The 27,586-nt window shown below is 46.3% G+C and overlaps 1 protein-coding gene across 11 annotated transcripts in view; it reads right to left on the bottom strand.

Annotated features, from left to right (window-relative positions):
* ZNF385A (zinc finger protein 385A) overlaps positions 1-27,586 on the bottom strand; it is a 243,799-nt gene that overhangs the window by 12,617 nt on the left and 203,596 nt on the right. For all 11 annotated transcript variants that reach the window (XM_053296651.1, XM_053296655.1, XM_053296652.1 and 8 more), the window contains one exon: positions 4,462-4,806. In XM_053296651.1, coding sequence (XP_053152626.1) covers positions 4,462-4,806 — 345 coding nt within the window. The remainder of the gene's footprint in view (positions 1-4,461; positions 4,807-27,586) is intronic.

Below are 27,586 nucleotides of genomic sequence, written 5' to 3'. Positions count from 1 at the left end.
TTGCTCCATAACTCTGCTTCTATAAAGGCTAGAGCTTAGCTTTTTATTTTATTTATTTATTTATTTATTTTTAAATGAAAGCTGAATCTGGGTGGGCTAAGCAATCTGGGTGAGATGCTTAAACTCCAGGTGAAACCCAGAATTTGGGGGGGGGGCATGGGAACTCTATGTTAGCAGGACTGAAAGGGAGAGAGAGGGAGGCCTGGCAGTAGCCTTGCCACCTTTTCGCTGGCAGGGCTCCTGTGCCTATAACAGTTGTGTGAAGTAAAAGATCCAGGCAGTGAGACTTCCCCCATCTCTGTACCTTTCCCCAGTATAAAAGGGCACTCTGTAGATTTTCTGTCTGTAGTGCAGCTGCTAAAGGCACAGGAGTCAGGTTAGAAAAAGTGGGTGAGCAATCTGAACTGGCAGATTAGAGTAGAGTAAAACCACACTGCACTAGTTCTGTACTGAAGAAGTGAATTAGATAATGGACCGGATCTCACGATCCGTGAGACCCGGTTTGGGGCGCTGAGCGGGAAGGGAGTCCTGGGCAGCCGGATCGGCCACCCACACGATTGCTGGCTCTGAGACGGAGACAGTGGGGGCTGGGGAGCTTGGGGGCCGTGCAGCCCCCGGAAATCCCAGTATGCTCGGTACGAGTGCGCAGGCATACTGGGGAGACCCCAGGAGCTGGGAAGAGGCTTTTCGCCTTCCAGTTGAGGGTCTACTCGTGAGTAGCTGCGCCACGGCTACTCACGATCAGGGAGCCTGGTTTTGCGGAGCGCTCGCTCTGCAAACCCGGGCTAAGGGCAGGGGCACTTAGGCGGGTTACTCGCCTAGGAACTACTGGGCTCGCAGCTGAGCCTGGTGGTTCCCATGATCGGGAAAAATTGGGCTAGGCTTTCCTAGCCCGATTTTTCCTGATTGTAGGAATAGCCCCAATGAGAACTGCCCATCTCCCTCACATCTCTCTTCCATTTCAGGGACCTTACAGTAGAATTAAAGAAAACAATAGCTCTATCTGCAGACACTGAAAGAAATATAAATACATTGCACTTCAGAGCATTTCAGTGCTGTTCAATCATCTCTAAGGCATCTTGAAAAATGCCATTCAGGCAATGGGTGTCATCTTTTCATGAAGCATTAATGGCTCTAGGGAAGGCAAAAATGGTTGCTGTGAAAAAAACAGCCTAGTAATTACGAGTGAGCAGGGTGGGCGTGGGTCTACTGAAGGAAATGGCAAATAACCACAGTGTCAAGGTGGTGCTAAAGGTAAATCTGGCCCTGGGATTAGAAGGCATGGGCAGGTTTCAGAAAACCACCTTGAATTACAGGGATCTTGGCTTGTGGCAGGAGGGGACACCTGCTCAACCAAGGGCTTCCTCTTCCTGCCTCCAGTGGTGCCAGCCGGAGCTCTCATGCTCCTCTGTCTTTTATACGGACTGCAACGGAGATGGTAGAGGGTATGGCAGGCATGGTTCCTGCCGTGGTCATCTATATTTGTGTCACTTCAGTTCATATATCTATCTATGCAGCACTCCACCCACGGAGTTCGCTAAAGAGAGAGTTAAATCAGACGATCTACCCCATTAACACCCAACACAGATGGACGGAAATGCCTGCAGGAGTTCTTGCAAAGCAGCAGTGGGATCCGGGGGTGGGCATATTAAGCACAAACTCACTTCATTATTTTTATTGAAACAAAGAGCACTTCCACATTCTCTCCCTCTCTCCTAAGGACAAATAAACTTCTCTCCTGCCTGGAGAAATAAACGGAGGCGACAAGCAAGAGCATCCGCCTTTCTGACTGAAATGAGGTCTGATTACACATTCTTCCTGAATCACAGGAAGGCATTGCTCCCATTGCACTTCCAGAGCATACCCCCGGGTTTCAGTTCTACTCACGGGTTCTACCCACAGGTTTCAGATGAGTGTGGCTGGGGTTAGTGGTGCTTTTTGAAAGGCTTTTCCTTAAAAACCTATCAGTTTGGCCTGGCCTTCCAGGGTTTTAAAACTGTTTTAAATGTTTTAATTGTTCGGTGCACAGCATCTGTGCCACTAGTCTCACCTCGCTGCTTTCCCCCCTCCTCCCTTCCGCCCCAATCTATTCCCAGTCATTTTCGCCCACTGGCCGCCTCCTTTGCCAGGGCCCGCCTCCTCCTCCACCGCTCTCCCCCCTCCCAGCCCCCATGCCCGCCCCAACAGCCCCAGTTGCTGCGCCAGCCTCCGCCCGGCCATTTTCGGAAGCCTGCCGCCACTGCCGCCCGCCCAGCCAGGCTCCTCTTGCCACCCCTCAATAGCCACCCCCAGCCGCTGGAGCGACACTCCCTTGGCCTCCCCCTCCGGGCTCCTCCAACCCCCAACCGATGTTTCTCTCAGTCCCGAACTCTTGCAGCGTGTCGCGAGAGTTCCACTGCCAAATCCTGGGCACGCATGGTCCCAAGAGAATTAAATATATAGATGATTTTATGCTGTTTTTAAATTGTTCTGTAACAATTGTTTTTTTTTAAAGGATTGATTTGTGGGATTTATTTGTATTGCTGTGCACTGCCCAGAGCCGTTTGGATGGGGCGGTATATAAATGAAATAAATAAATAAATAAATATTAAGTCTTTTTCCCTGCTTGCCTGCTTGAGGAAGGCTGAGCTGGGCTTCTTCTTTACAGGTCCCAAATCTGTGGTTCTGCAGGTAGTTTCCTAACTGAGTGTCAGGCTCAAAGGAGGTTGTGCAGTGGGGAGGAGAGCTGTGAAGCCCTTTGGCACTCTAGATCCCACAGCTGAATGCAGTTTTCTTTTTTCTTCAAAGCAGGTTTCTAGCCCTGATGTCTGTGAGGTTATGTTAGAAAACATGTGGAGATGACCTGTGACAGAAAGAAGATTCCCTAGTGGCTGGGCTCCTAGCAAAGCTAGAAGAAATTATGCCAAACAAGAGAAATTATGCCCAGTTTGCATAATTTGTATACATTGTGGAGTTCAGCTTTCCTTGATGTAGGATTCGGGTTCCCTAGGCACAGAACTTTTGCTTCATTTTTAGCACTGATGACACAGGGCCCTGGTTATCACAGGCTGGAACACATAAGTCAAGAGAATCAAATTCTGCTCCAAAGCAGGATGTGTGAAGTGAAGATGTTGAAGTGAATCCAAAAACCAGTTCAGAGAGTTTTTGTTTCAGTGAACTAGAGCTGAACCTGAACCTAAAATTTCTTGATTGCCTTGAACCTGAAGAGGAACCAAACCCCTAGGCACAAAAAGGATAACTGGATCAAAACTGGTTCAATCATCAGACTCTCTGCAGATTCTTTTAAGGGGTGGTCAGAGCTATATTAGGAGAAACAATGGGCTCTTTTAAACATCACATGGAACCATAGTTAAATCTGGGTTCCATGCCAAGTCACTGAGCTTTGGGAGTGTGTGTTCCCCTCTCCCCTTCTGTGTACGGATCAGAACAATTCTACTGTCAAACACAAGAATTGTTTGGCTAGAAACAAAGCAAAATTGATTGTGACATCCAAACCAAGCAATCTTGGTTATTCTATCCAAACTTCTTGAAGCAAACGGAGATCTAAAATTAGTTTCAAAACTTGGGTTTAGATCTCAGTCTATTTCAAGCATTTTGGTTAGAATAGACTAAGACTGGTCAGTCTGGATGTCACAATCAATCTTGGTTTGTTTCTTACCACCATCAGAAGCAGAATTCTTCCGACTCGTGTATGGGCAGGGAGAGCACGTTCCCAAGGCTCAGAGACATCACAGGGAACCGTGGCTCTGCGTGACGTCTGAACCTGCCCAAGATTTCCCAGTGAGTGATCTGAAATAAGGGAAGAGGAGCAAGAGGGATTGGTAGACAGGGCCGAGGACTAGTTGCCCTCCCAGTGCTGACAGAGAGGCTTGCCCACGTTCTGCTTGCATGGAAGAGGGGCTGTATATAACCCTTTCCCTCTAGTGAACTCTCACCTGAATCGCCTCCCTGCAAGCTGCTTTTATCCTTGCGGTGATTCTGGACACGTGTTTATCTTGTAAACATGAGTCTGAAGTTCTAGGGAGTGGGGTGGGAGCAGCTGGGGCATAGCTTCAAAATAAAATTGGTTGGTGGGGGAAGGGTTAAGTGCCACATTCCCCTGACACAGTTTAGTTTCAAAGCAAGGGTACTTTGCAAAGGAGAACGTTAAGTGAGCGTCACAGGCAGCAGAATATTAGCCTGCTGTTTGGCCCTAAGCACAGGGGATGGGGCTGGAGCTCACTGGTAGAGCATCTGCTTTGCATGCAGGTTTGATCCCAGGTTTGATCCCTGGCATCTCCAGGCAGGACTGGGAGAGACTCCTGCCTGAAACCCTGGAGAGCTGCTGCCAGTCAGTGTAGACAATACTGAGCTAGATGGACCAAGGCTTCGTATGTTGTAAACGCTTAGCAGAGCCTATTCATTCCCTTCGGGGCCCCTCCGCTCCCTTAGCCTCTCATGGAAACATGTCCCTGCCCCTACCTTTGTTGTGGGCCTCGAGTTGAGAGAGCGAGTTGACAGCCACTTTGCAGAGTGCACAGTACAACAGCTTCTTGGCCTTCTCTTCATCGGGCTTGGTGCTGCCGTTGCTATTGGGAGTCCCCCCTGGAGCAGCCGGTGCTGCTGCCGTGGCCGCCGAGATCTCTCCCACCTTGGTTCCCCAGCCGGCCCCAGCCTTGGCACTCTGGCTAGGCTCGGGGCAGGGGGCCAAGTGGGGTGGGGCTGCTGCTGCCACCGGGGATGCCAGGCAGGGCTGCTTCTCCGGAGAGGCGGGTGCTGGCACAGGGAGCACGGTCACTGAGCCGCCTATGCCGTTCAGCTGCTCAGCTGCAGGAGGAAAAGAGAGATGGCATCAAAGCAGGAACTGAGGAGCAGGCAAGTCACACGGACTGCATACATACCCGTGGCTGGTGCTTGGTTCTTGAAATTAGAAGGGGCAGAGCAGGGGTTCATTTCAGTAAAAGGGGCTCAGCCACAGAGAAAGTGCAAGAATCCTTATCTAAGCCCATACAGGGAACCTTTCTCTCACCACTGAGTGTGAAGCTAGAAGCGATCCTGGCAAATGTGCAGTCCCCACGCTTACTGAGGTCACAGGGCATACGGGTGTGGAGGAGGGATGCGCTTCGACTGGGCCAGTGGGCTGTGTCCACTGAGCCCCTTCTCCACCAAGTTAGCGAAACACCAGGAGATATTCAGACAAGATCAGCACAGCTGGAATCTGAATCTCCAGAAGCACTCGCACTGCGGCCAATGAAGCTGGTGGCAAAGTCACCCCAAACAAAAATGCACCGAGAAGAGAGACTGGGCACAAAAAGGAGAATATGGAGCGTCTTGAAGCAGATACAGAAAACAGAACCAATTTGCATGATGATACACTATTTATTGTGAGTTGCTCTGAGTCTCTGTGAAAACAACGGGATTAACGTTTTCTAAATATTTGAGCCTGGATGTCTCACCCCTTAAGACTGCTTGTCTCCACTGGTTGAGGGGGGTGTTAGGGAGGGGGCATTAATGCAACAGGGAACCTCTAAAGCAACTGCTGGCAAGTAAAAACAATAGCTGTGCTGAATGTTTGCCAATTTCAGGGTCTGTGGGGGCGGAGCGGGGGGATCAGTGCTTTTGGGAGCCCTCCAGTATTTCCCAGCCCCCTGCCTTTGAGAACACTCGGCTTTTCCCATGCCTGTCGAAAGCTGTTATTCCCTCCGTTTGCTGTTGCAAACTGCTAGGGCTGCTTTGCTACCAGCCAATCAGGGATCATGTAGTGATTATGATGATGTCATGCCACTCTGTAGCCCAACAGCTACATACTGAAATCACTGAGGACAAATAAAACCAACTGTGAATGAAAGCAAATGCTTCCTGCGCTGGTCAATGTGAATGGGATTACTGATTGCCCTCACTCTGAATGGGCGAACACTTTCATTCTCTTTTGTTACAGTCTCTGAACAATTGCTGGAAAAGGCTGGTTTTTTTGCTGCTGCTAAAACATCTGCAAAAAGCAACTTTCAGCTCAGCCCCAGTGAAAATGTCTATTTTTATTCTGTCCTATTTAGTGGGCAATTCAACAAGCAAGCAGCTCATAAAATGAATGCAATATGAAAATACTCCATAGAAGGGTGCAGAGACAGATGTGTTCATAAATAAACCCCCTGCAGTGTTTCAAGCTGTGCACAGGGCCTTTCATTGGGGAATTATAGATATACTGAAGATGTACTCTTCTATCAAGACCTGGATCAGAGTGTACCATCTTCAACAGAGTCACGGCTCCCCGATACCAGTGTTCTTCATTGTAAGGCCTGACAGCAATGGCATTAACCCTAAGTGTGGCTCCTTAACTAATTGTTTACTGGGTCTGTGTGAAACTTTGGCCATGGCAATGTGTGGCGACTGTTCCCACTGTGCAGTGATGTGATTTGCCCAGCACTAGAGGGGTTTTCTTAAGGCAGGCCTGCTAAATCTAGCCCCCCTGATGTTTTTGAACGACAACTCCCACAATCCCCAGCCACAGTCGCCAATAGCCAGGGATTGTGGGAATTGCAGGCCAACATCTGCAGGAGGGCCAAAGTTGAACAGCTCTGCTTCAAGGGGGAAAGTGCCCCTTCTCAGCACTTTCCTCACAGAGCTCTTAAGAGAGGCCCCCTGCCCAGCACTGAGAAAAGCGCAGGATTGTGCGGAGGTCAGCGCAATGGAAAATGACTGTCACACTGAAGTGCTTTAGCCAAAGTGGCCCCTGCTTGAAAAATAGTGAAGATCACTGTCCTACACATTATTGGGCATTATTTAATGAGAGGGAATAGTCTTTACTGTGCATGTTCAGAGCAGCACTTCACAGATTTATCAGACATATTTGGCCTCTCTTGCCATATTCAGAGACATACAGCATTTTTGCATGTTTAGTTTACCTTGCATGCTTTTGCTTACATTGGTGTGGAATGTAATACCAACAATGGACAAAAATGTATATCCAGTTCACATATTTCTCTAGTCCTCTTTCTACTTCTTTGTAATTAGGAAACTGGGAAAAACATTAAATTTAAATAAAATTGATCTGAAAGCTTAACAAAATAAAAATCACATAGAAACTGTAACACAGAAAAGATATACAGGCAGATCTTTTCTTGAAACATATGGTCTCTATCTCGTTTGTACAGAATGAAGTCTTTTATAGCAGGTTAGTTTTGTCACGACAGCAGTAGTCCATATCTTAAGGTACCCTTCTGAATGTAGAGAGGTCCAGACTCCACCCCCCCCCAGTTAGCTGCTATACATATACCAACTGTAAGCAAATTTATCACTAGTTCCAGATCAGTCCCATCAATAACATCATTAAGATAGCATAACAGGGCTTATCTTATATAGTCCTGAAGGGTTAGGGTTAGGGGGATATGGTCCCAGTTAGAGGATTAGGGTTATGGAATTGGGGAGAGATGGTCCTGAAAGAAAGGAAAGGTTGTGCCATCGTGTCGGTGCCGTCTCCTGGCGACCACGGAGCCCTGTGGTTTTCTTGGTAGAATACAGGAGGGGTTTACCATTGCCATCTCCCGCAAAATATGAGATGATGCCTTTCAGCACCTTCCTACATGTCTGCTGCCCAATATAGGAGTTTCCCATATTCTTGGAAACACACCAGCGGGGATTCGAACCAACAGCCTCCTGCTGCAGGGACCATATAACACTGATTTTTTTGCACTGGCTGCTGATATGTAGTACCTTCTATGTCATAAACCCTGCTGCCTATTAGGATCATCTGAAGAGTTCCGGTTACAGTTGCTGCCAGCTCGTTTGGTGGAGACTTGGGACTGGGCCTTCTCTGTAGCTGCCCCGGGGTTTTGGAATATACTCCCTGTTGAAATAAGAGCATCTCCTTCTCTGTTTGCTTTTAGGAAGACCCTGAAGACATACCTGTTTTCCCAGGTTTTTAATGGAAATTTAAATGTTAATGTTTTTTTAATGTTTTTGTTCACTGAGATTGTTTTATCTGTTTTATGAATTTAACTGTTTTATATTGTTTTTACATTTGTTAAGTTTTAACTTTGTACACTGCCTAGAGATGTCTACCGTATATCAGATGGCACAGAAATAGGATGAATGAATGAATGAATCTTAGGGTCACATGACAGCAGATAAGCTGTCACTGCATTGATTGATTGATTGATTGATTGTTGCATTTATATACTGCCTTTCGTTAAAAGACAACCCCAAGGCGGTTTACAAAAGTTAAAACATACAGATTTTTTTATTTCAGATTTTAAACAGCTTTCCAGAATTCTTGTACCACATGGCATGCTGAACTACAATGCCCATGTATGTCCTAGTATGAGAAATCTAGTTTAGCTAATGTGGGGTTAAATACCACTGAAACTGTGCTTGAAATACTTCTTCTTTTAAGTCAGCAAATATTAATCTAGGGAAACAACACTTCCCGATTTCCCCTGACCTAGCATGCTTTCACCCGTAATCTAATATCCACTGATGGATTCTGTTTTTATTTATCACATGTATAACCCTCCTTACCCCAAGGAGCTCAGTGCAGTGGACATCCCCCAGCTCCCGCTTTATTTTCACTAAAAACTGTTGTGGTAGGTCTGGCTAGGAAAAAAATGCAAGCTTTCCAAAACCCATCAGACTCTGCCCCTTAGGCTGACCAGGTATTTCTAAAATCACAAATTGGCACCCTCTTCTTAAGGCATATTCTTGTGGACATTTAAGGTCATATAGTTTGTTATGCTGTTATTAGCTCTGGTGGGCTTATCTTTTAAAGGTTGCAGTTGGATCATTCCCACATAAATCGGGACCACAACCAGGGAGATAGGGGTCATCAGCCTTACACCCTTCATGGTCCGTTGCTGGACCCATTGGTGCCAATGTGAGCTTTATTTTTCATTTTCAAATAGCAGTCACAGGGGGCCTGATCCAGAATGGGACTGTGGCTGAGGATAAGGTTGAATACCTCTACCTGCTTTGCTCCTGGTGTGTGTTTGGGGTGGAATGCTATTTTTCAAGCCCACCATGACACATAAGCCCTCTCCAGACAGTTACCTGTACACTCATACATGTGTTTGTGTGAATGAGTGTACCTGTGTTCATTTTAAAAGTCCCTCAAATGCAGGGTACAGGCAGGAAAGACCTGCTCAGACATGTTGTGTGAGTGTTCAGATATCTGTACACTTAAATATGTTTGTGTATGACTGCGTCTGCATTCACTTTAAAAGGGGAACCTGGGTACAGGCCCCACAAATGCATGATACAGATAGGAAACGCACCGCTGTGCCTGCATTCAGCATAATGTGTGAATAATTGTACTTGTGTACAGATCTGTGCCTGTGTATGCTGTACACTTGTTATAGGAGTGCCAACCATAACATGTGAATGGAGCTGAAGTGTACTGCTGTACCTGTACCCAGCATAACTATACCTGTGTACAATGTTCATTTGCTGAATAGGGCTGTAGTTTGTCCCTTACAGAAGGGTCAGAAGAATACCAATGCTTATTGACCTCCTTCTCCCAGCAGGGCTATCTCACAGCAAGGTTTTCCTAGTTTCACATGCAAGGTTTTCCTAGCTTCAAAGCAAGGAGGGGAAAGGCCTTCTTTATGGAGGGACTCTTCCAGTTTGTTTCAGCAGCACACCAAAAGGGCTGTGTGGACGAGTCCTGCAAAAAGAACATCCCCTCTGCCTCCCAGCTTGCCCACTGTGGATCTGGAGAACATAACAAAGTCTTGCTGTGACTCAGCCCCTGCAGAGTGACTGCATAGCAAGGGAGGGGCCTGGACAGCAGGGCACTGCCTGGAGGGCCCAGAGGGACCCAGGGTGTCATTTGATACTTATGTTCCTACATACAGTCTTCAAGCAAAAACTGTAGCATGACATCCGGGGGATGGACGTTTTATCAGGGACATTTATGAGAGTGATCCTTGGTTTACTAGCTGATACCTCTGATGCTACCAATTCTTAAATAAGGTGGGAAAATTTCCAGCTTCCTCTTGGGAGCCTTCATTTTGACATTCACCTATTTGCTGGAAAAACTACCAGCGATGAGCAATGACAGGCTGACAAAGCTATGTGCTGAGGAACAAATCACAAAACCTGGACTATGCGGAGGCACTTGGGCAAGCAATGTGCAGAACACTCTCCAATTGTATGAGGTTTTCTTTCTTTCTTTTTCTTTTTGATGAGTCACCTGGAATCCCTAAGCACTGAGTCTGCAAAGTCCTAGCACAAAGCAAGGATTCAGGCTACGGAGATGAAGTCTGACCTTGCGTCTATTAATAGCACCTACTTCTCTTGTTGGTACCAAGCAATTAAGAAGCAACACGGTTGTCAAGCTCAGCCCTCCGTTTCCACTCATAAGAACACATGGCTTGCCTCCACGAGCCACACCATCTAGCTCAGCATCCAGTCCCCACCAGTGGCTACTGTCAGATGCTTCACAAGCAGGACATGATGGAGGCTATTATTTGTTCCTAATCAGAGGTATACTGCCGCTGGACATGGATGCTCTATTTAGCTACAATTGCTAATAGTTACCAATAGACCTACCTCCATGTAATCCTTTTCAAAAGCCATCCAGTGCCAGAACCAGATGAGACAGCAATTATGGGACTGTTGCTGAAAAGGGCAACCCCCTCATAATTCCTTTTCACATTGGGCCAGTTCAGACGATACTTTCAACATGCGGTTAGATTCCTCTACATGTATACAAATTATCACCTGGATGGAAAAATGCACATTCTCTACCCAGGATTTAAATACTAGATATAATATAGGATTTATAATGTGCGTTGGTTACTATTAGGTGATTAGGTGATCATCTGGATTGCTAAGTGGTATTTCCCACACCCCCCACACCCACTGAGTTTGCATTGCAAACACAACAGAGCCCAGGAAAGGATCATTCACTCTACCCACTTTGGTCTGTTCATCTAAATTTGTTTTCAAAAGAGCATTAAAAACCACAAATATACTAATTGCAGTGGGGGAATGACTTGATTATCAGGCCAGAGGTTGCCGGTTTGAATCCCTGCTGGTATGTTTCCCAGACTACAGGAAACACCTCTATCGGGCAGCAGCGATATAGGAAGATGCTGAAAGGCATCATCTCGTACTGTGTGAGAGGAGGCCATGGCAAACCCCTCCTAAATTCTACCAAAGACAACCACAGGGCTCTGTGGGCGCCAGGAGTCGAAATCGACTTTGACGGCACACTTTACCTTTACATTTAAGAGTATCATCTGAACTGGCCCCCAGACTAAGGAAATGTGTAATGTTATGTTATATTGTGAGGCTGCTATCCCAGCTCTGCACTGTTGGCTGCTGCTGAGGGCAGGAGAGGAGGAGAAAGTAATGTGTCATTTCCTTAGCTACACACTAGGGGGAGAGGAGGAAGAACTCAAGAGGGGGCAGTAGCAGTGCTTATGTTATGCTTTGTCTGCAGTGTGCCCTCTAACAGGGATTCCCAGATGCTGTTGACTACAACTCCCAGAATCCCCATTCAAAGGCCACTGCAGCTGGGGAGGCTGGGGGTTGTAGTGAACAACTTCTGGAATTCTCTGTTAGAAGGAACAGTGCTTGTCTGCTTCAAAGCTCTGAACACCACTGCTCCCAGACAGAAGTGCCCTTAGCCACGGATGTTGGGGATCAGGTCCATGGCCTCCTGTCTCCGGGGGGGGGGGGCTCCAAAGGATCATCTGGGGAGCCTCCACAGAGCCCTGCCCTGCCCCCACATCCGCCACTGCCCCGCCGATATTTGTCATTTTCTAACTACTGCATCACAATGCTCGAAAAGGCTCAGTTCACATTAAGTACTTTTGTTAAAAATGTTCATGAGGTGTATTTTATACAATCTACAAACCAAGTTTAATTGCAACCTCCCAAAGATCACTGGTGTTCAATCTAATAGTTCCGCCTTTAAGGCAGATTATCATTAACATTATACAGTTGCATTTTCCTCCTTCCTGGGAACACTGAGATAAAGTAGAGCTGCACATGTGTAAAAACATGTATAAGACAGGGCATGATGAGAGTTTTATAAAATGATGCATGGTGTGGAGAGAGTGGATCAAACACATTTTGTTCCCTTTCTCTCATAACGCTAGGACTTGGTATTACCCAATCAAAATGGCTGGCAGTAGATTCAGAACTGACAAAAGAAAGCACATCTTCACAGAACACACCATGCACTTATGCAACTCACTACCACAAGCTGTGGTGATGGCCATGGGCCTGAAGAGCTTTAAAATGAGATTAGGCAAACTCATGGGGGGCTCATCTATTAATGCGTATGAGCCATGAAAGCTAATGTAACTTCCATGCTCAAAGCAGTATACTACCAAATACAAATGGCCAGAGGGCAACAGCATGGAAGATCTTGCCATCCTTCCCTGCTTATGGATTTCCCAGTAGTATCTAGTTGTCCATTGTGCGGAACAGGAAGCTGTACCAGATGGACCTTTATCTCCTCATGTTCTTATCACATTTCATTCTGAAATCTAACCATCTGGAGGGAGATACATTACAAGCATGTAAAGACAGCCACTAACAAACCAAGAATGTCAAAGAGGTGAATGAAAGCAAAGACCTCCCTTTTCTCAGCCAATAATTCTTAACACTTGGCAAGATCTAGACCAGGGATTCTCAACGTTGGGTCCCCAGATGCTATTGGACTTTAACTCCCATAATCCCCAGCCCCAATGGCCTTTGGTTGGGGATTATGGGAGTTGAAGTCCAATAACATCTGGGGACCCAACGTTTGTAGAATTATGCTAGCTTTGTGATAGTAGTGATGCATAAAGTACTTGGCTAACTCGTAAGTTTATAAAGATCCAGAAATAAGAAACAATATATTAATTTGTAACAGTGAAATACTTGGCTGAATCGCAAGCTTATAATGATCTAGAGATAAGAAACAATATACTAATTTGTAATAGCTCATTTCTGTAACCCTATGAGCCATGTGATCTTGACAAATTAAGAAACGTAGGTAGTGCTTACAAACAGTATGAATGGAGGAATGCATGAGTGAGCAACATCAAGTGTACCCCAGCCCCACTCTCTCTCGAACACAAACAATGTTGGGAAAGACGCCAAAGGCCTGAAGAATCGGTGAAAACCAGGGAGAACCGCCAAAGACATTGTAAAGGAGAAAGAACTGGGAACAGAACAAAAAGATAAGATGAGTACGTCTTGTGATCACGGAAATGGAAATGGACTGCAGATGTACCAACCGGAGTGGAAACATCCCTTTATAAGTCAGGCAGGAAACCAGAAGACCCCTGAGAAGCACCACCACCCAGAGTGAGGCCTCCACGCTTCTTCCAACACCCCTTTCAAAGACTGATCATCTTTGGAGTGGGGCTGGTGAGTACAGTGAGGGAAATAAGTATTTGATCCCCTGCTGATTTTGTCCATTTGCCCTCTGACACAGAAATGACCAGGCTATAATTGGAATGGTAGGTTTATTGTAGCTGTGAGAGACAGAATAACAACACACAAACCCTCAAAAGCCCAGTGCCCAAAAGTCAGCGATGGATTTGCATTGTAGTGAGGGAAATAAGTATTCGATCCCCTATCAACCAGCAAGATTTCAGGCTCCCAGGTGTCTTTTCACTATATGCAGGTAACGAGCTGAGATGAGGAACACCCTCTGTAAGGGAGTGCTCCTAATCCCAGCTTGTTACAGTACCTGTATAAAAGACACCTGTCCATAGAAGCAAGCAATCACTCAGCTTCCAAAATCACCACCATGCCCAAGACCAAAGAGCTGTCGAAGGATGTTAGGGACAAGGTTGTAGACCTGCACAAGGCTGGACTGGGCTACAAGACTATCGCCAAGCAGCTTGGTGAGAAGGTGACTACAGTTGGCACGATAACTCGCAAATGGAAGAAACACAAAATAACTGTCAATCTCCCTCGGTCTGGGGCTCCATGCAAGATCTCACCTCGTGGAGTTGCAATGATCATGAGAACGGTGACAAAGCAGCCCAGAACTACACGGAGGGAACTTGTCAATGATCTCAGGGCAGCTGGAACCATAGTCACCAAGAAAACAATTGGTAACACACTATGCCGTGAAGGACTGACATCTTGCAGTGCCCGCAAGGTCCCCCTGCTCAAGGCAGCACATGTACAGGCCCGTCTGCAGTTTGCCAATGCACATCTGAATGATCCAGAGGAGAACTGGGCGAAAGTGTTGTGGTCAGATGAGACCAAAATCGAGCTCTTTGGCATCAACTCAACTCGCTGTGTGTGGAGGAGGAGGAATGCTGCCTATGAGCCCAAGAACACCATCCCCACTGTCAAACATGGAGGTGGACACATTATGCTTTGGGGGTGTTTTTCTGCTAAGGGGACAGGACACCTTCACTGCATCGAAGGGACGATGGACGGGACCATGTACCGTCAGATCTTGGGTGAGCACCTCCTTCCCTCAGCCAGGGCATTGAGAATGGGTCGTGGATGGGTATTCCAGCATGACAATGACCCAAAACACACAGCCAAGGCAACAAAGGAGTGGCTCAAGAAGAAGCACATGAAGGTCCTGGAGTGGCCCAGCCAGTCTCCAGACCTTAATCCCATAGAAAATCTGTGGAGGGAGCTGAAGGTTCGGGTTGCCAAACATCAGCCTCGAAACCTTTCTGACTTGGAGAGGATCTGCAAAGAGGAGTGGGACAACATCCCTCCTGGGTTGTGTGCAAACCTGGTGGCCAACTACAAGAAACGTCTGACCTCTGTGATTGCCAACAAGGGTTTTGCCACCAAGTACTAAGACATCTTTTGTGAAGGGATCGAATACTTATTTCCCTCACTACAATGCAAATCCATCACTGACTTTTGGGCACTGGACTTTTGAGGGTTTGTTTGTTGTTATTCTGTCTCTCACAGCTACAATAAACCTACCATTCCAATTATAGCCTGGTCATTTCTGTGTCAGAGGGCAAACAGACAAAATCAGCAGGGGATCAAATACTTATTTCCCTCACTGTATGAGTGTGTGTGTGTGTGAATTAGGAGCTAGCTTGCTGTTTAACTGACTATAATAAACATGAATCATTGATTGACTAAAACCAGCTGGTGTCTGTGTCCGTTTCCTGGGGCTACCTTGTTGTTGGACCATGCAGTGCTAAAGGACTTAGAGTAAAATAAAGAGGTCCCACACGTTGAGAATCCCTGATCTAGACTACTTAATATATACCCGCGGCTCTCGAACTGTTTGTAGCCAAGCTGCTAGCTCAGCTCCTCTATGGCGCCCAACTGGGCCCCTTCCCCAGCTTCGCAACTCCGGAACTTGTGCAATCTAAATTCCTGCAGGCAGCACTCCAAGTACCAAGATGTGTCCCCAATGCCACTTTGCACCTGGAGACAGGCCTGATCAAGGTGGAGGCTAGGGTTTGCTTTGCTACTGGCTCAGACTATCATTTTGCCCAGTTGGTCTTGCCTCACCCCCCAACCCTACGTGATGATTACCAATCTAGTTGGACTTGGTCAATTGAGACAAAAACTGCTACCCAGGGCCTTTGACCTTATTTAGCATGGGTCACGCCCAGGCGAAAGCCAACACCAAGCAGCGCATCACAGACATTGAGCGCCAAACCACTCAGCAGGGTCCCGAACTTGCATATCAGTGATGGGCTTAGATTCTCTGCCTCTCCAGCGGCATACGTCACTCGGTTGGAGGTTCCAAAGGACAGGAGGGCGTTCACTTAGGCTCACAGTCACGCCCTCCCTTCAGCAGTGCTAGAAGGCCATTACAGAAGGACCCCATTTGTAAAGCGACTTTGCCCCTGCTAGGGGCGTAGCTAGGGGAGAGGGGGCTTGTGTTCACCCCTCTAACTGGCGGCCCCTCGTAGTGAGGGAGATGATGGAGAAAATAAGGAGAGGTGGAGCTGGAGGGCCCTCAGCAGCTGGGGGCCCTGGGTTCTTTGAACCCCTTCGCTCAGTTATAGCTACGCCCCTGCCTGTGGCTCAGGGCAGACTGAAACTACCGAGCATGTCCTGCTCCACTGTTTGTTTTACAGAGACGTTCGTGCCTCCCTCATCCTTCCATTGCTAAGCAAGTATCCGGAACGCTCAAGCCAGTTCTACGTCTCTTTCCTGCTTTCTGACTTTAAGTCTCTTATCACATATTGTGTTGCCAGGTTCTGTGCAGCAGCAACCAGCATGTGTTGGCGGATGGTAGGCAGTGCGTCCTATCAGCTTTAGTCTGACCACTGGTGACTCACAGTGGGCTCTACATTTTGCTCATTCAATACTGTGCACCCTAGACTCTTCTTTTACTGCCCCTTATAGATGATGATGATGATGATGATGATGATAATGATATTATTATTATTATTATTATTTATTTCGATTTCTAGACCGCCCTTCCAAAAATGGCTCAGGATGGATTACACAGAGAAATAATAAATAAATAAGATGGATCCCTGTCCCCAAAGGGCTCACAATCTAAAAGAAAAATAAGATAGACACCAGCAACAGTCACTGAAGGGATGCTGTGCTGGGAGTGGATATGGCCAGTTACTCTCCCCCTGCTAAATAAAGAGAATCACCACGTTAAAAGATGCCTCTTTGCCAAGTTAGCAGTCTTATAGCCTGGCCATTATCCAGTTTTATTACTCACACTTTTATGCATTTTTGTCTTTTTACGTCTTCTAACCTTTTTACATCCCTTTTTTATGCCCTCCATCTTTTTTTATGTCTTTTTATGCCTTTTGTGTTTTTATATGACTTCTATGCCTTTTTAGGCTTTTTATGCCCTTATGCTTCTTGTGTATTTTTTATGTCTTAACTTTATTATCCTTATGTACCTTTACCATTTGTAATCACCCCTTATACTTTATGCTGGTCTATGACCATAATAAAGATTGATTGATTGATTGATTACTTAGTCATGACTAAGCACCGCTGAAAGCAATGAGACAAGTTAATCATGCATGATTAATGCATTAATTTCAGTGGGGCTCAATCACAACTAATTCAGTCCCATTAATTTCAGTGGGGCTGAATCACAACTAATTTAGGATGTAATCCACTGAATTTGCCCCTTTCACTTCTGCAGCATACTAAGCAGACATTTTTAGCTATCTTGCCCTTGTGACCACTTGCCAACATATCCGAAGGCATGGTTTAAAAAACGTCCTGAGTCAAAAGGTTCTGTATCTGTGGTATAGAAGACTGGACAGTTTACTTCATTCTTTGCTGGCTTGGCCCTAGCATGATTCCATTGGGGAAGAACTGTGAACCAATTTTTAAAAGCACACTTCATCAGTCTACAAGATTCAGAACTGATTTATGACTGGGAGATAAAGGTTTCCAACCATGACAGCACAACGTGCAGTAAGAGCTGCTGGCATTTGCAGAAGTTTCTTGCAAAATAATGTGATTTATTATAACAGAGATAACCTGATGCAATAAAGTTTTTTTTAAAACTAACATGTCTTACACAAATAATTCTAGTGTTTTATATTGTGAGCTTTAGTGAGTTTTATAATGTCCGGAGCTGACTCTTCTTTCCTCTCTCCCTGCCGGCAGCTCGCCCGCAAACTCTCACAAGAGCTGCCACACATGGGATTAGCGACGGGTACTAACACACACACACACACACACACACACACACACACACACACACACACACACACACTGGTGCTGCACCAGAGCTTCTTCTGTTGCACTGGTAGTTCAATAGCCAGGATGTCAGCCATATATTGTATAGATTCCACAGCTATTAAAGCCTAATTAGGTTAATATAGCCAAGGGAATCAGAGCAGACTAGAATACTGGGCTTGGAAGTGGGAATGCTTATGTTCCATGGGCACCCTCAGTCAAATCACTATTTCTCAACCTAACCTATTTCACAGGACTGCCTTGAAGCTGAAATGCCATTCTCGAGGTCCGTGGAGGAACACAAATATGATACATACATGGATACAACCTGATAAATGTTAACCAAAAGAGCCACCTTCTTTACACAACGGTGACCCATCATTAAGTTGATGTTTATCCTTCTGACTGGTTAGAACAGGTGTTCTCAAATTGGGCCCCCAGATGTTGTTGGCTGAAGATGATGCGATTTGTAGTCCAGCTAAATAAATAAATAAATAAATGTATATTTACATTTTATATCCTGCTCTTCCTCCAAGGAGCCCAGAGCAGTATACTACACACTTAGGTTTCTCCTCACAACAACCCTGTGAAGTAGGTTAGGATGAGAGAGAAGGCACTGGCCCAGAGTCACTCAGCAAGTCTCATGGCTGAATGGGGATTTGAACTCAGGTCTCCCCAGTCCTAGTCCAGTACTCTAACCACTACACCACACTGGGGACCCAAGTTTGAGAACCCCTGGATCAGAAGAATCCACCTAATTCATGAGGTCACTATGTAGACCTGAAATGATGGGCCCATTCAGATAATACTTTGCCCAACTGGCCCACCCCACATGATAAATCAAAACAAGAGCAAACATGTCTTCCTCATGGCACACTGTTCCTTTATCATGTGGAATGGTTGTTAATTATTATTTATTTGTCAACTTTATTTGTTTGTCAAATTCGTACATCGCTCCAAACATTCATCTCTGGGAGGTTAACAATAACATAAAACAAGTTAAAACATTCACAAAAATCTTAAAACAATTTAGGCAATCTAAAAATCAAAAACAGATTAAAACATAAAAATTTAAGAAGCTGAAAAAGCTTGGGTGAAGAGATGGTTTTTCAAACGTGTTTTAAAAATTGTCAGAGATTGTATTTCACTAGAGAGCATATCCCACAGTCTCAGGGCAGCAACCGAGAAGGCCCATCCCCTTCAGAGCTGCCGGCAAGTGGAGACAGACCTCTCCAGAAGATCTCAATGGGCGGTGGGGCTCATAATGAAGAAGACGTTCCCTTAAATACCCAGGGCTTAAGCCATTTAGGGCTTTATAGGTTATAACCAGCACTTTGTATTTTGCCCAGAAACCTATTGGCAGCCAGTGTAATTCTATCAACAAAGGGGTGATGTGGTCTCTCCGAGATGACCCAGAGACCAACCTGGCTGCTGCATTCTGAACCAATTGAAGTTTCCGGACTACGTACAAAGGCAGCCCCACATAGAGCGCATTGCAGAAGTCAAGTCTGGAGGTTACCAACATATGTACCACTGTTTTGAGGTCGTTCATCTCAAGAAACAGGCGCGGCTGGCATATTAGCCGAAGCTGATAGAAAGCCCCCCCGGCCACCAACTCAACCTGATATACCAGGGAGAGGTGTAGATCCAGAGGTACTCCTAGACTGCATACTTGTTCCTTTTGGGGAAGTGTGACCCCATCTAGAACAGGCAGATCAAAATCATCGCTGGAGTTCTGACCCCGCACAATAAGTACCTCCATCTTATCTGGATTCAGTCTCAGTTTATTCTTCCTCATCCAGCCCATTACTGCTTCCAGGCAGGCATTTAGGGAGGTTATGCCATCTCCTGATGATGCTGACATGGAGAAGTAGATCTGGGTGTCATCAGCATACTGATAACACTCCACACCAAATCCCCTGATGATCTCTCCCAGCGGTTTCATGTAGATGTTAAAGAGCATTCGAGACAGTCTGGAGCCCTGAGAGACGTCACACATAAGTTCAGATTTCGAAGATCAACAGTCTCCAATCGACACCATCTGGAATCTGTCTGAAAGGTAGGAGTGGAACCACTGTAACACAGTGTCTCCCACCCCTAACACTCTCAGATGTTCCAGAACGATACTATGGTCGATAGTATCGAAAGCCGCCAAGAGATCCAAAAGGACCAACAGAGTCACATTTCCTCCATCAATTCCCAACTGGAGATCATCCATCAGGCCAACTAAGGCAGTCTCCACCCCATAGCCAAACCAAAAGCCAGTCTGAAATGGGTCTAGTTAATCAGTTTCCACCAAGACTGTCTGGAGCTGAGAGACCACCACCCTCTCAATTACCTTGCCCAGCCATGGGAGGTTAAGAGACAGGCTTATAGTTGCTCAGCTCTGAGGGATCTAATGCAGGCTTCTTTAGAATAGGTTTAGAATTTATTATCCAGGCCTCCTACAACAGCCTCCCTGCTAGACAGAACAAGCCATGTCAGACATGGGTCAAGCTTTTTAAAATTTTTATTTTATTCGATTTCTATACTGCCCTTCCAAAAGTGACTCAGAGCGGTTCACACAGAGAAATAATAAATAAATAAGATGGATCTTATTTATAACAAGTGGTATGCCTCATTGCTCCAAGCAGCTTGTCCACATCTTCAGGAGTCACAAACTGAAACCGATGCAGCCGAACCATATAAGAGGAGTCGCTGGAAACCTCCAATTCAGACACCACAATAATTGTGAAGTCTAAATCTAAGTCAGCCCGAATATGAGATTTTGTTTGCAAAGAACTCATTAAAAAAAACTCAGCAGGTGACTGATGGCTCCAAATTCTGATTCAATGAAGGGGGGGGCACGTACTAGCCCCCTCACAACCCTGAACAACTCTGCTTGACGTGGGCTCTCAGATGCAATATGGACAGAAAAGAACCACTTCTTTGCTGCATGTATTGCCTGAGCATAGATCTTCAAATGTGCTTTATGTTGTTATCTGTAGGATTCAAATTGAGTCTTTCTCCACTTGCGCTCCAGTTGCCTACCTTGCCACTTCTGCCCCTGTCAATCTTCTGTACACCAAGGGGCCAATTTCAAAGTGGGTTGGAGGGGCAATCGTGTCTACTACACTGGTGAGCTTGTTGTTCCAGGGCATCAACAGGATCACCGGCAGAGCCACCAGTAAATCCCTCCAAGGCTTTTTGGTATCCTATTAGATCCAATAACCTCTTTGTGTGGACCATTCTAATAGGCCCCTCACCCCTGTGGAGGTGGGAAGTGGTTGTAAGCCTAACCTTAACCAGATGGTGGTCCATCCATGACACTGGGGAAATCACAGAAGTCCCCACTCATGGTACACCACTCTGATCTGAGTAAAATAAACAAATCAAGCATGTGAACTGCAACGTGCGTCAGTCCAGAGACCACTTGGGATAGTCCCATAGTTGTTATGGCCACTATGAACCCCTGAGCTGCCCCAGACAAGCTGGTCCTGAAATGAACATTGAAGTCCCCCCAGCACCACAAGCTTGGAAGCCTCCAACGTGAGTTCTGCAATCAAATCCGTGAGCTCAGTAAGGGATTCTGTTGTGCAGTGGGGCGATCGGTACACCAACAGAAGTCCCAATCTCTTCCTGGTCCCCAAACTTAACACACATTCAATATGGTCGGATACCCCAACAGGGATCCTGATAAGGGAGATATTATCCTTATAGACCACACCCACTCCACCTCCCCTCACATGCTCCTCTACAGAATACCCTTGAGAGAGAAGCTGGGACTAGACTGGGCCACTAGCCTTCCACAACCAAGTCCCCATGATGCACACCAGGTCAGCCGCTTCATCCAAAATCAAATCACGGATGAGTTCAGGTTTATTCTGGCATTACAAAGGAGCAAGGCGAGGCTATGTGGGTTGTTGGCAGTGCTCCCTGAGGTCAAAAAGCTTGCAGAACAGCCGGAGGGGAAGACAGCTATTAAATTTCTGACTTCCCTTCCCCTGGAATGGCCTGTTGACCTGCCAGCGTTATTTCTTCTACCACCACCGGAATAGCTGCCCCACAGTCAATGAAGGTGCCCCCTCTCCCCCCATCTCTAGACAAACCCAAACACATTATAAACTAACTTCAATCAAGTCTCAAAGCTGGCAAACCAGCTGTTGCAGCTCCTAAAACAGCCAAAGGGATTACAGTATGCCTCAGCCCTCAGTTCCACACTGAAGGCCGGGCAGCAAAGGCCGTGCCCCTTTGGCGTCCACACCTCGGTGCTGCTCACCCTTATAAGGGCCAGGAGTTTAAAAGCCTGATCGGTGTAGCTCCCACCTACTACCACTCAGGCCAGCTCTCCCAGGTGCAAGAAGTCACAGTACAACTAAAGTGAGCGAATGACGCACACAGGAGCTGTTGCCAAAACCCCCTCTCGCCTGTCCAAGAAAGGGGGGGGGGAGGTGGAGGAGGCGGCCAGATGAGACAGACTGCTTACCCCCACAACATGCCTTCAGTCACCTTCATCTGAACCTTAATCTTAAAGTGACCTTCAGTCACCTTCATCTGAACCGTTGCTGTACATGCAATCCAATCAATCACTCAATCACTCAAACAATAAATAGTGAGCTAATACACCAGAGAGCATGTGATAACAGAAGAGCATGCTAGGGGGAAGAGTGATGTGCATGCTCACAGTGCACTCGCAACATTATCACATGGGGGAAGGCTTGTCAGGCAAAGTATTGCCCAAACCAGCCCAAGGAGTTTATGTCCCTGGAACGGACACTGATTTTTCCTTGCGAGACAGAACTTGGGTAATAACTGCTCAGATGCCAGCCTATCAGATGCTTTTGCTCTCAGAGCAACTCTTATTGATTCACTTCAGTATTTAGCTCTCCCACTTCCCACCACGCACACACACTCACAGGTGGGTTTGCAACATTTTCTTTATGGGTCTAATTGTATCCCCACAGAAGCCCCATGAGCTGGTGAACTTCCCACAGTCACCAACTGAAATAAAATGAGGACTTGGATCTGGGTCTGCTACATATAAAGCAAATACTCTAGTACGATTCAGAAGTTACATCGCACCTGCATACAGGTGTCTGTACAGATGTACATGTTTTTGTGTGAATGACTGTATATGCATTCATTGTAAAAATGAACAAATGCCGGCTGCAGACAGGACGTGTACCATTGTACATGCACTGAACATCATGTATATACGTTGCAAACAGATCTGTGCATGCGACCATTGTACACAAATTCCACATGCCTGATGTTAAATATAACGTGAATAAGGCTTCGGTTCACTGCTAAACCACATTGGTTTTCTGTTCAGATCACAATATTAGAACATAAGAAGAGCCCTGCTGGATCAAGATGAAGATCCATATAGTCCAGCAGTCTTCTCCCCATGTCAGTCAGTCAGTCATGCTTTTGGAAAGACCACCAGCAGGGCATGAAAGCAACTACCTTCCTCTGGTCCTTGTCCCCCAGAAACTGGTATTTGGAGATATACTGCCTCTGAATCTGGAGGTTCCACTTAGCTAACATGGCTAATTTTTAGATTGTGAGCCCTTTGGGGACAGGGATCCATCTTATTTATTTACTGTTTCTCTGTGTAAACCGCCCTGAGCCATTTTTGGAAGGGCAGTATAGGAATCAATCAATCAATCAAATAAATAAATAAAAGCTACTGATAGCAATAGCAATAGCACTTACATTTATATACCGCTCTATAGCCGGAGCTCTCTAAGCGGTTTACAATGATTTTAGCATATTGCCCCCAACATTCTGGGTACTCATTTTACCGACCTTGGAAGGATGGAAGGCTGAGTCAACCTTGAGCCCCTGGTCAGGATCGAACTTGTAACCTTCTGGTTACAGGGCGGCAGTTTTACCACTGCGCCACCAGGGGCTCAGACCCATACAATGAATGGTGCGAGAGAAGTTGTACAAACCCAATGCATTTGTCCAATCCTTGTTTAAAGCCAATTACAAGATCCAGCTATCCTCACACATCTTACGTTTTGAAATGCTGTAAGCTCATTAAACACTGTGTGAAGAATGTCTTTCTTTCGACTGTCCTGAATTTATTTGCCAATCTGTTTCATTGGGTGACTCAAAATTCTAGTATGAGACAGCAAGGGGGTTATATAAAACCTCTTCTATTATTATTATTTCTTCTGAATTAAACAGTCCAAGATGCTTTAGCCTGTCCCCACAAGGAAGGTCCTCCAACCCCCTGAACATTTTAGTTAGTTGGAGGAAAAGAATCAAACAGTCCACCGCCGAGAGGGGAGTGGACATGTAAGTATAAGGGACTGTAAGTATTTTTAACCTCCAGATAATAATCAGGATCTGGGGAAAGACCCATGAGCTTCAGGCTAGAGTGAGCCTAGCCTCAGATTTCCCCCTTGTAAAATATTCCTCTTAACTGGGGGCTGCACAGTTTCAGCCCTCCTGCTGGACTCTAACTCCCATCATACCTGACTATTGGCCACTGTAGCTGGAAATGAAGGGAACTGTAGTCCACACAGCTGGAGGATCAACACTGTGCAGCCCTGCCCAGACCTCTCCTTAAGGTTGGCCGCCCTATCGTTTGTCCTCCTGAATGCAAGCAGCTCAGCCCAGGCAGGCCGCTCTGATGCAATCTGGGCTCCACGATGGGTGCTGCATTTCACTTGGTCTTCCCTACTGCCAGCTGAGGTCCTTACAATAAACACAGGCTCTGATGCCTTCAACCTGCAACTTCAGCTGGGATCTGAGCCTTCTTTGTTGTGTTTCTGAGTTGATTGGCCACAGGGTTTTCTGAGCCTTGAGGAAGACAGAGACAGGAACTCAGCTGAGAATCTTTCCGTGCAAGTCAGCTCTTTTCTGGGACAATTCAAAGGGGAAGGCCCTCTGTTGCAAAGCGGCCCACTGCGGCCTTGAGCCAGAAGGGACAACCCATCAGATCTATAAACAAGGAAACTTGTTTGTGCAGAATTCAGAGTCAGTGGCAAAACTGTCTCCCTGCTCCAAATATCAGTATGATCATAAGGCTCCGCTTCCCTCTTTGTATCCTCTTTCTTGGTTTTGTTTACCAATATACTCCACTTGCCTGCAGGAGCTGAAGACAGAATTAAGGAACCTAATTCTCCATACAAGCCATTCCTGCCATCCCCAGGACCCTTGATTCACCCACTGGTCTCCTCAGTGCTGAGAGAAGAGGGTGGATGAGACACTGCATTAGGCATGACATGAGGTTCAGCTTGGTAGGACCTTCAAACATGGGACCCAGGGGCTCCTCCGACCATGTGCTCAAAATCAGTTTCTTATCAACTAAGTAATAATACAGTCCGTGGCTGAGCCTTGCCACTGAAAATAGGTTCCAGGGCTCAGCTGTAAGATTCATCTGAGATCAAGGTCTGGGTGAACCTCCTCTTTGCCTATAGCTTTGTCTAGAATGGAAAAAAAATTGGATTTATTCAATTCTTAATATAATTCAGAAATTCTGAATTCTAATTCTTTCACCACCACCCCCTCTCTGTCTCTCTCAAGCCCAATCCAGACATTAAGCTGTATGAGTGTTTATAGATGTCTGTACACTCGTACACCTGTTTGTGTGAATGGCTGCATCTGCACTTATTTAAAAAGTGAATCTGGGTACAGGCCCCTCAAATGTATGGTGCAGACAGGAAGTGTACTGCTGGACCTGTGTTCAACATAATATGTGACTCACTGTACCTGTGCACAGATCTGGACCTTTGTACACTGTACACTCATTGTACGAGAGCTGAACATAATATGTGAATGGGGCTTCAGTATCACTGGCAGGTCACAATTCAAGAGACCATACATGCTGTGCACAGGCACCTTAATTTGGGTTGACTAAGACTGCCAGGTCACAGCCCAGAAATCTCTCCCATGCCTTTAAATTCTCCAGTGCAGTTGGAGTGCATTTATTTGCCTGTAAATGCTGTTCCGTTATTAGCTGTAATAAATTACACTTTTTTACTATAACATTTGACTGTGTTGCATTTTATACTATGTTTGTCTTACTTGCACACTGCTCTGGCTCTGGGATTTTGGAGGCTCCCCTTAGGACTCTGGGCAATATCTAGATTGCACGGCTAGACACTCCCTTGAGTGTTTTGGGGGTCCAGGATGGCACAGGTGGTCAACTTCCCTGGAAATGGTTGGTGGTGATGGCAACGGAAACTCAAAGGGGAGCAATTGTGAGGTGCAGAGGTTTTAATAAATGGGGTCTTGCACCTCAAGTTCACGACACTATGATCTTGGACAGAAGCATGCACTTGACTGCTGAACACCCATAGTTCTTAGGCTGTCACCTCCCCCACTCCGATCCTACAGAATCACACAGAATTCAAACAGGTTAAGCTTCTTCTCTCACTTCTTCATACCAAGAAAAGTGTAACCTGCTCAATGTCTGCGTGTCAAGACACTGTCGAAGATGAGAATGTGGCAACCCTACATAGCTTCCTTTCCCTTTTTTTCTTGGCAGGACTCCTCTGCTTCCAAGAACAAGGTGATAGGTAGAAATCTAGTGGCTTAATCTTTCCCTGTTGCTGCATCTCCATTCGGTATCTATACTGAATTTCTGCCTACTATGCAGCTCTTATTAGTTTTTTAAAGTGCTGTACGCCACTCTGAGCCTGTCAGAAAGAGTGGGATATAAATCCAACTAACAGCACATGTGACTTGACAGAAGTACTAGGTGAACATCTTTCTCCCAGAATACTTGGGCTGAGCTTCATATTGAAGGCTGGGTACCATCCTAGTCTGTCTGTCTTCATTTCTACATTTATATCCTGTTCTTTCTCCAAGGAGCCCAGAGCAGTGCACATGGTGATGTATCCTCACAATCACCCTGTGAGAGAAGAGACTGACCCAGAGTCGCCCAGTGAGTTTCATAGCTGAACAGGGATTTGAACTCAGTACTTCTCAGTGCTAGGCCAACACTCTAACCACTACACCACACTGGTGTATGATGCCAGCACACTTTGTTAAGTCCCTGAAATCCCAGAGAACTGCTGCTAGCCAGTGTAGACAGTACTGAGCTAGATGGACCAATGGTCCAACACTGTATAAAGCACCTTCGTAAGTTCACACATCCTCCCAGAAAATGCACTGCCCGGAGTTAGGGTGGCCAGTCAGAAAGGAGAACGGTGCCCTTCTTCCTTTCATAGTTATGCAGACGAAGGCATGCTGTCTGGGGTAGGAAAAGCTGCTCCTGCAGAAATTCCCTCTCTCCTCCTCCCCCTTATGGCCCTTATACCATAGGATTAAAAATGGGAAGAATGTGAGGATTTTTCACAGCTTGCAGTTCTCCTCGTAGGTCAAAAACAGCTGCTGCCTGCTCCCCCTTCCCCTGAGCTGTGCACTGCTGTGGCACCATGGGATCACGCTTGCTTCTCTCCTCTGCCTTGAAGCGGACAGCTATTATTAGTCCCAATTGTGAACAATTAGAATCAGGCTGTGCTGTTGACGGTTTCTGGGCTTGGGAAGACACTTGCTTGGCCTGATTCAGCCCAGCCCAGATCAGGGTGTCAACAGAACCAACAGCGGCTGGGCTTGGGAGCCAGGCATGTGCTCCAAATTAGGCCCTATTATTTCATTAACGCAGCCACAACACACACAAACAGAAACAAAAGGCTCCCCAGGCTCAGTACACAGCAGATCTAGCTTGCTAGTGAGTGAGCATGGAGCTTCGGTGCATGGGGTTGCTCTTGTGAGGGGCGGGGAAAGGGATGCCACTGCCCAATCACCGGCTTGAATCGCCTGCACCTGACAATCTCTCTTGCTCGGTTTAAAGGATCATGTTGTCCATTAGAAATGCAGCTCTGGTTTCAACTTGGAAACTCTAGAGCAGATAAGAGAGATGAACAGAGGCCACCGATCCATGGAGAGGGCCAGGGAACTCTCTTTTTAAATGTCCAAAGTGAGGGAGGTGCGGGAGTTCAAGCTAGTGGGACTAGATGCCAGGGCTCTCGGAGAAGAGAAGAATTCCAGCAGATGCCGCTTCTCACTCGGT

Source organism: Hemicordylus capensis, chromosome 2 (assembly GCF_027244095.1).
Source record: "Hemicordylus capensis ecotype Gifberg chromosome 2, rHemCap1.1.pri, whole genome shotgun sequence".
Lineage (NCBI taxonomy): Eukaryota > Metazoa > Chordata > Lepidosauria > Squamata > Cordylidae > Hemicordylus > Hemicordylus capensis.
This window is presented reverse-complemented; position numbering and strand designations above follow the sequence as displayed.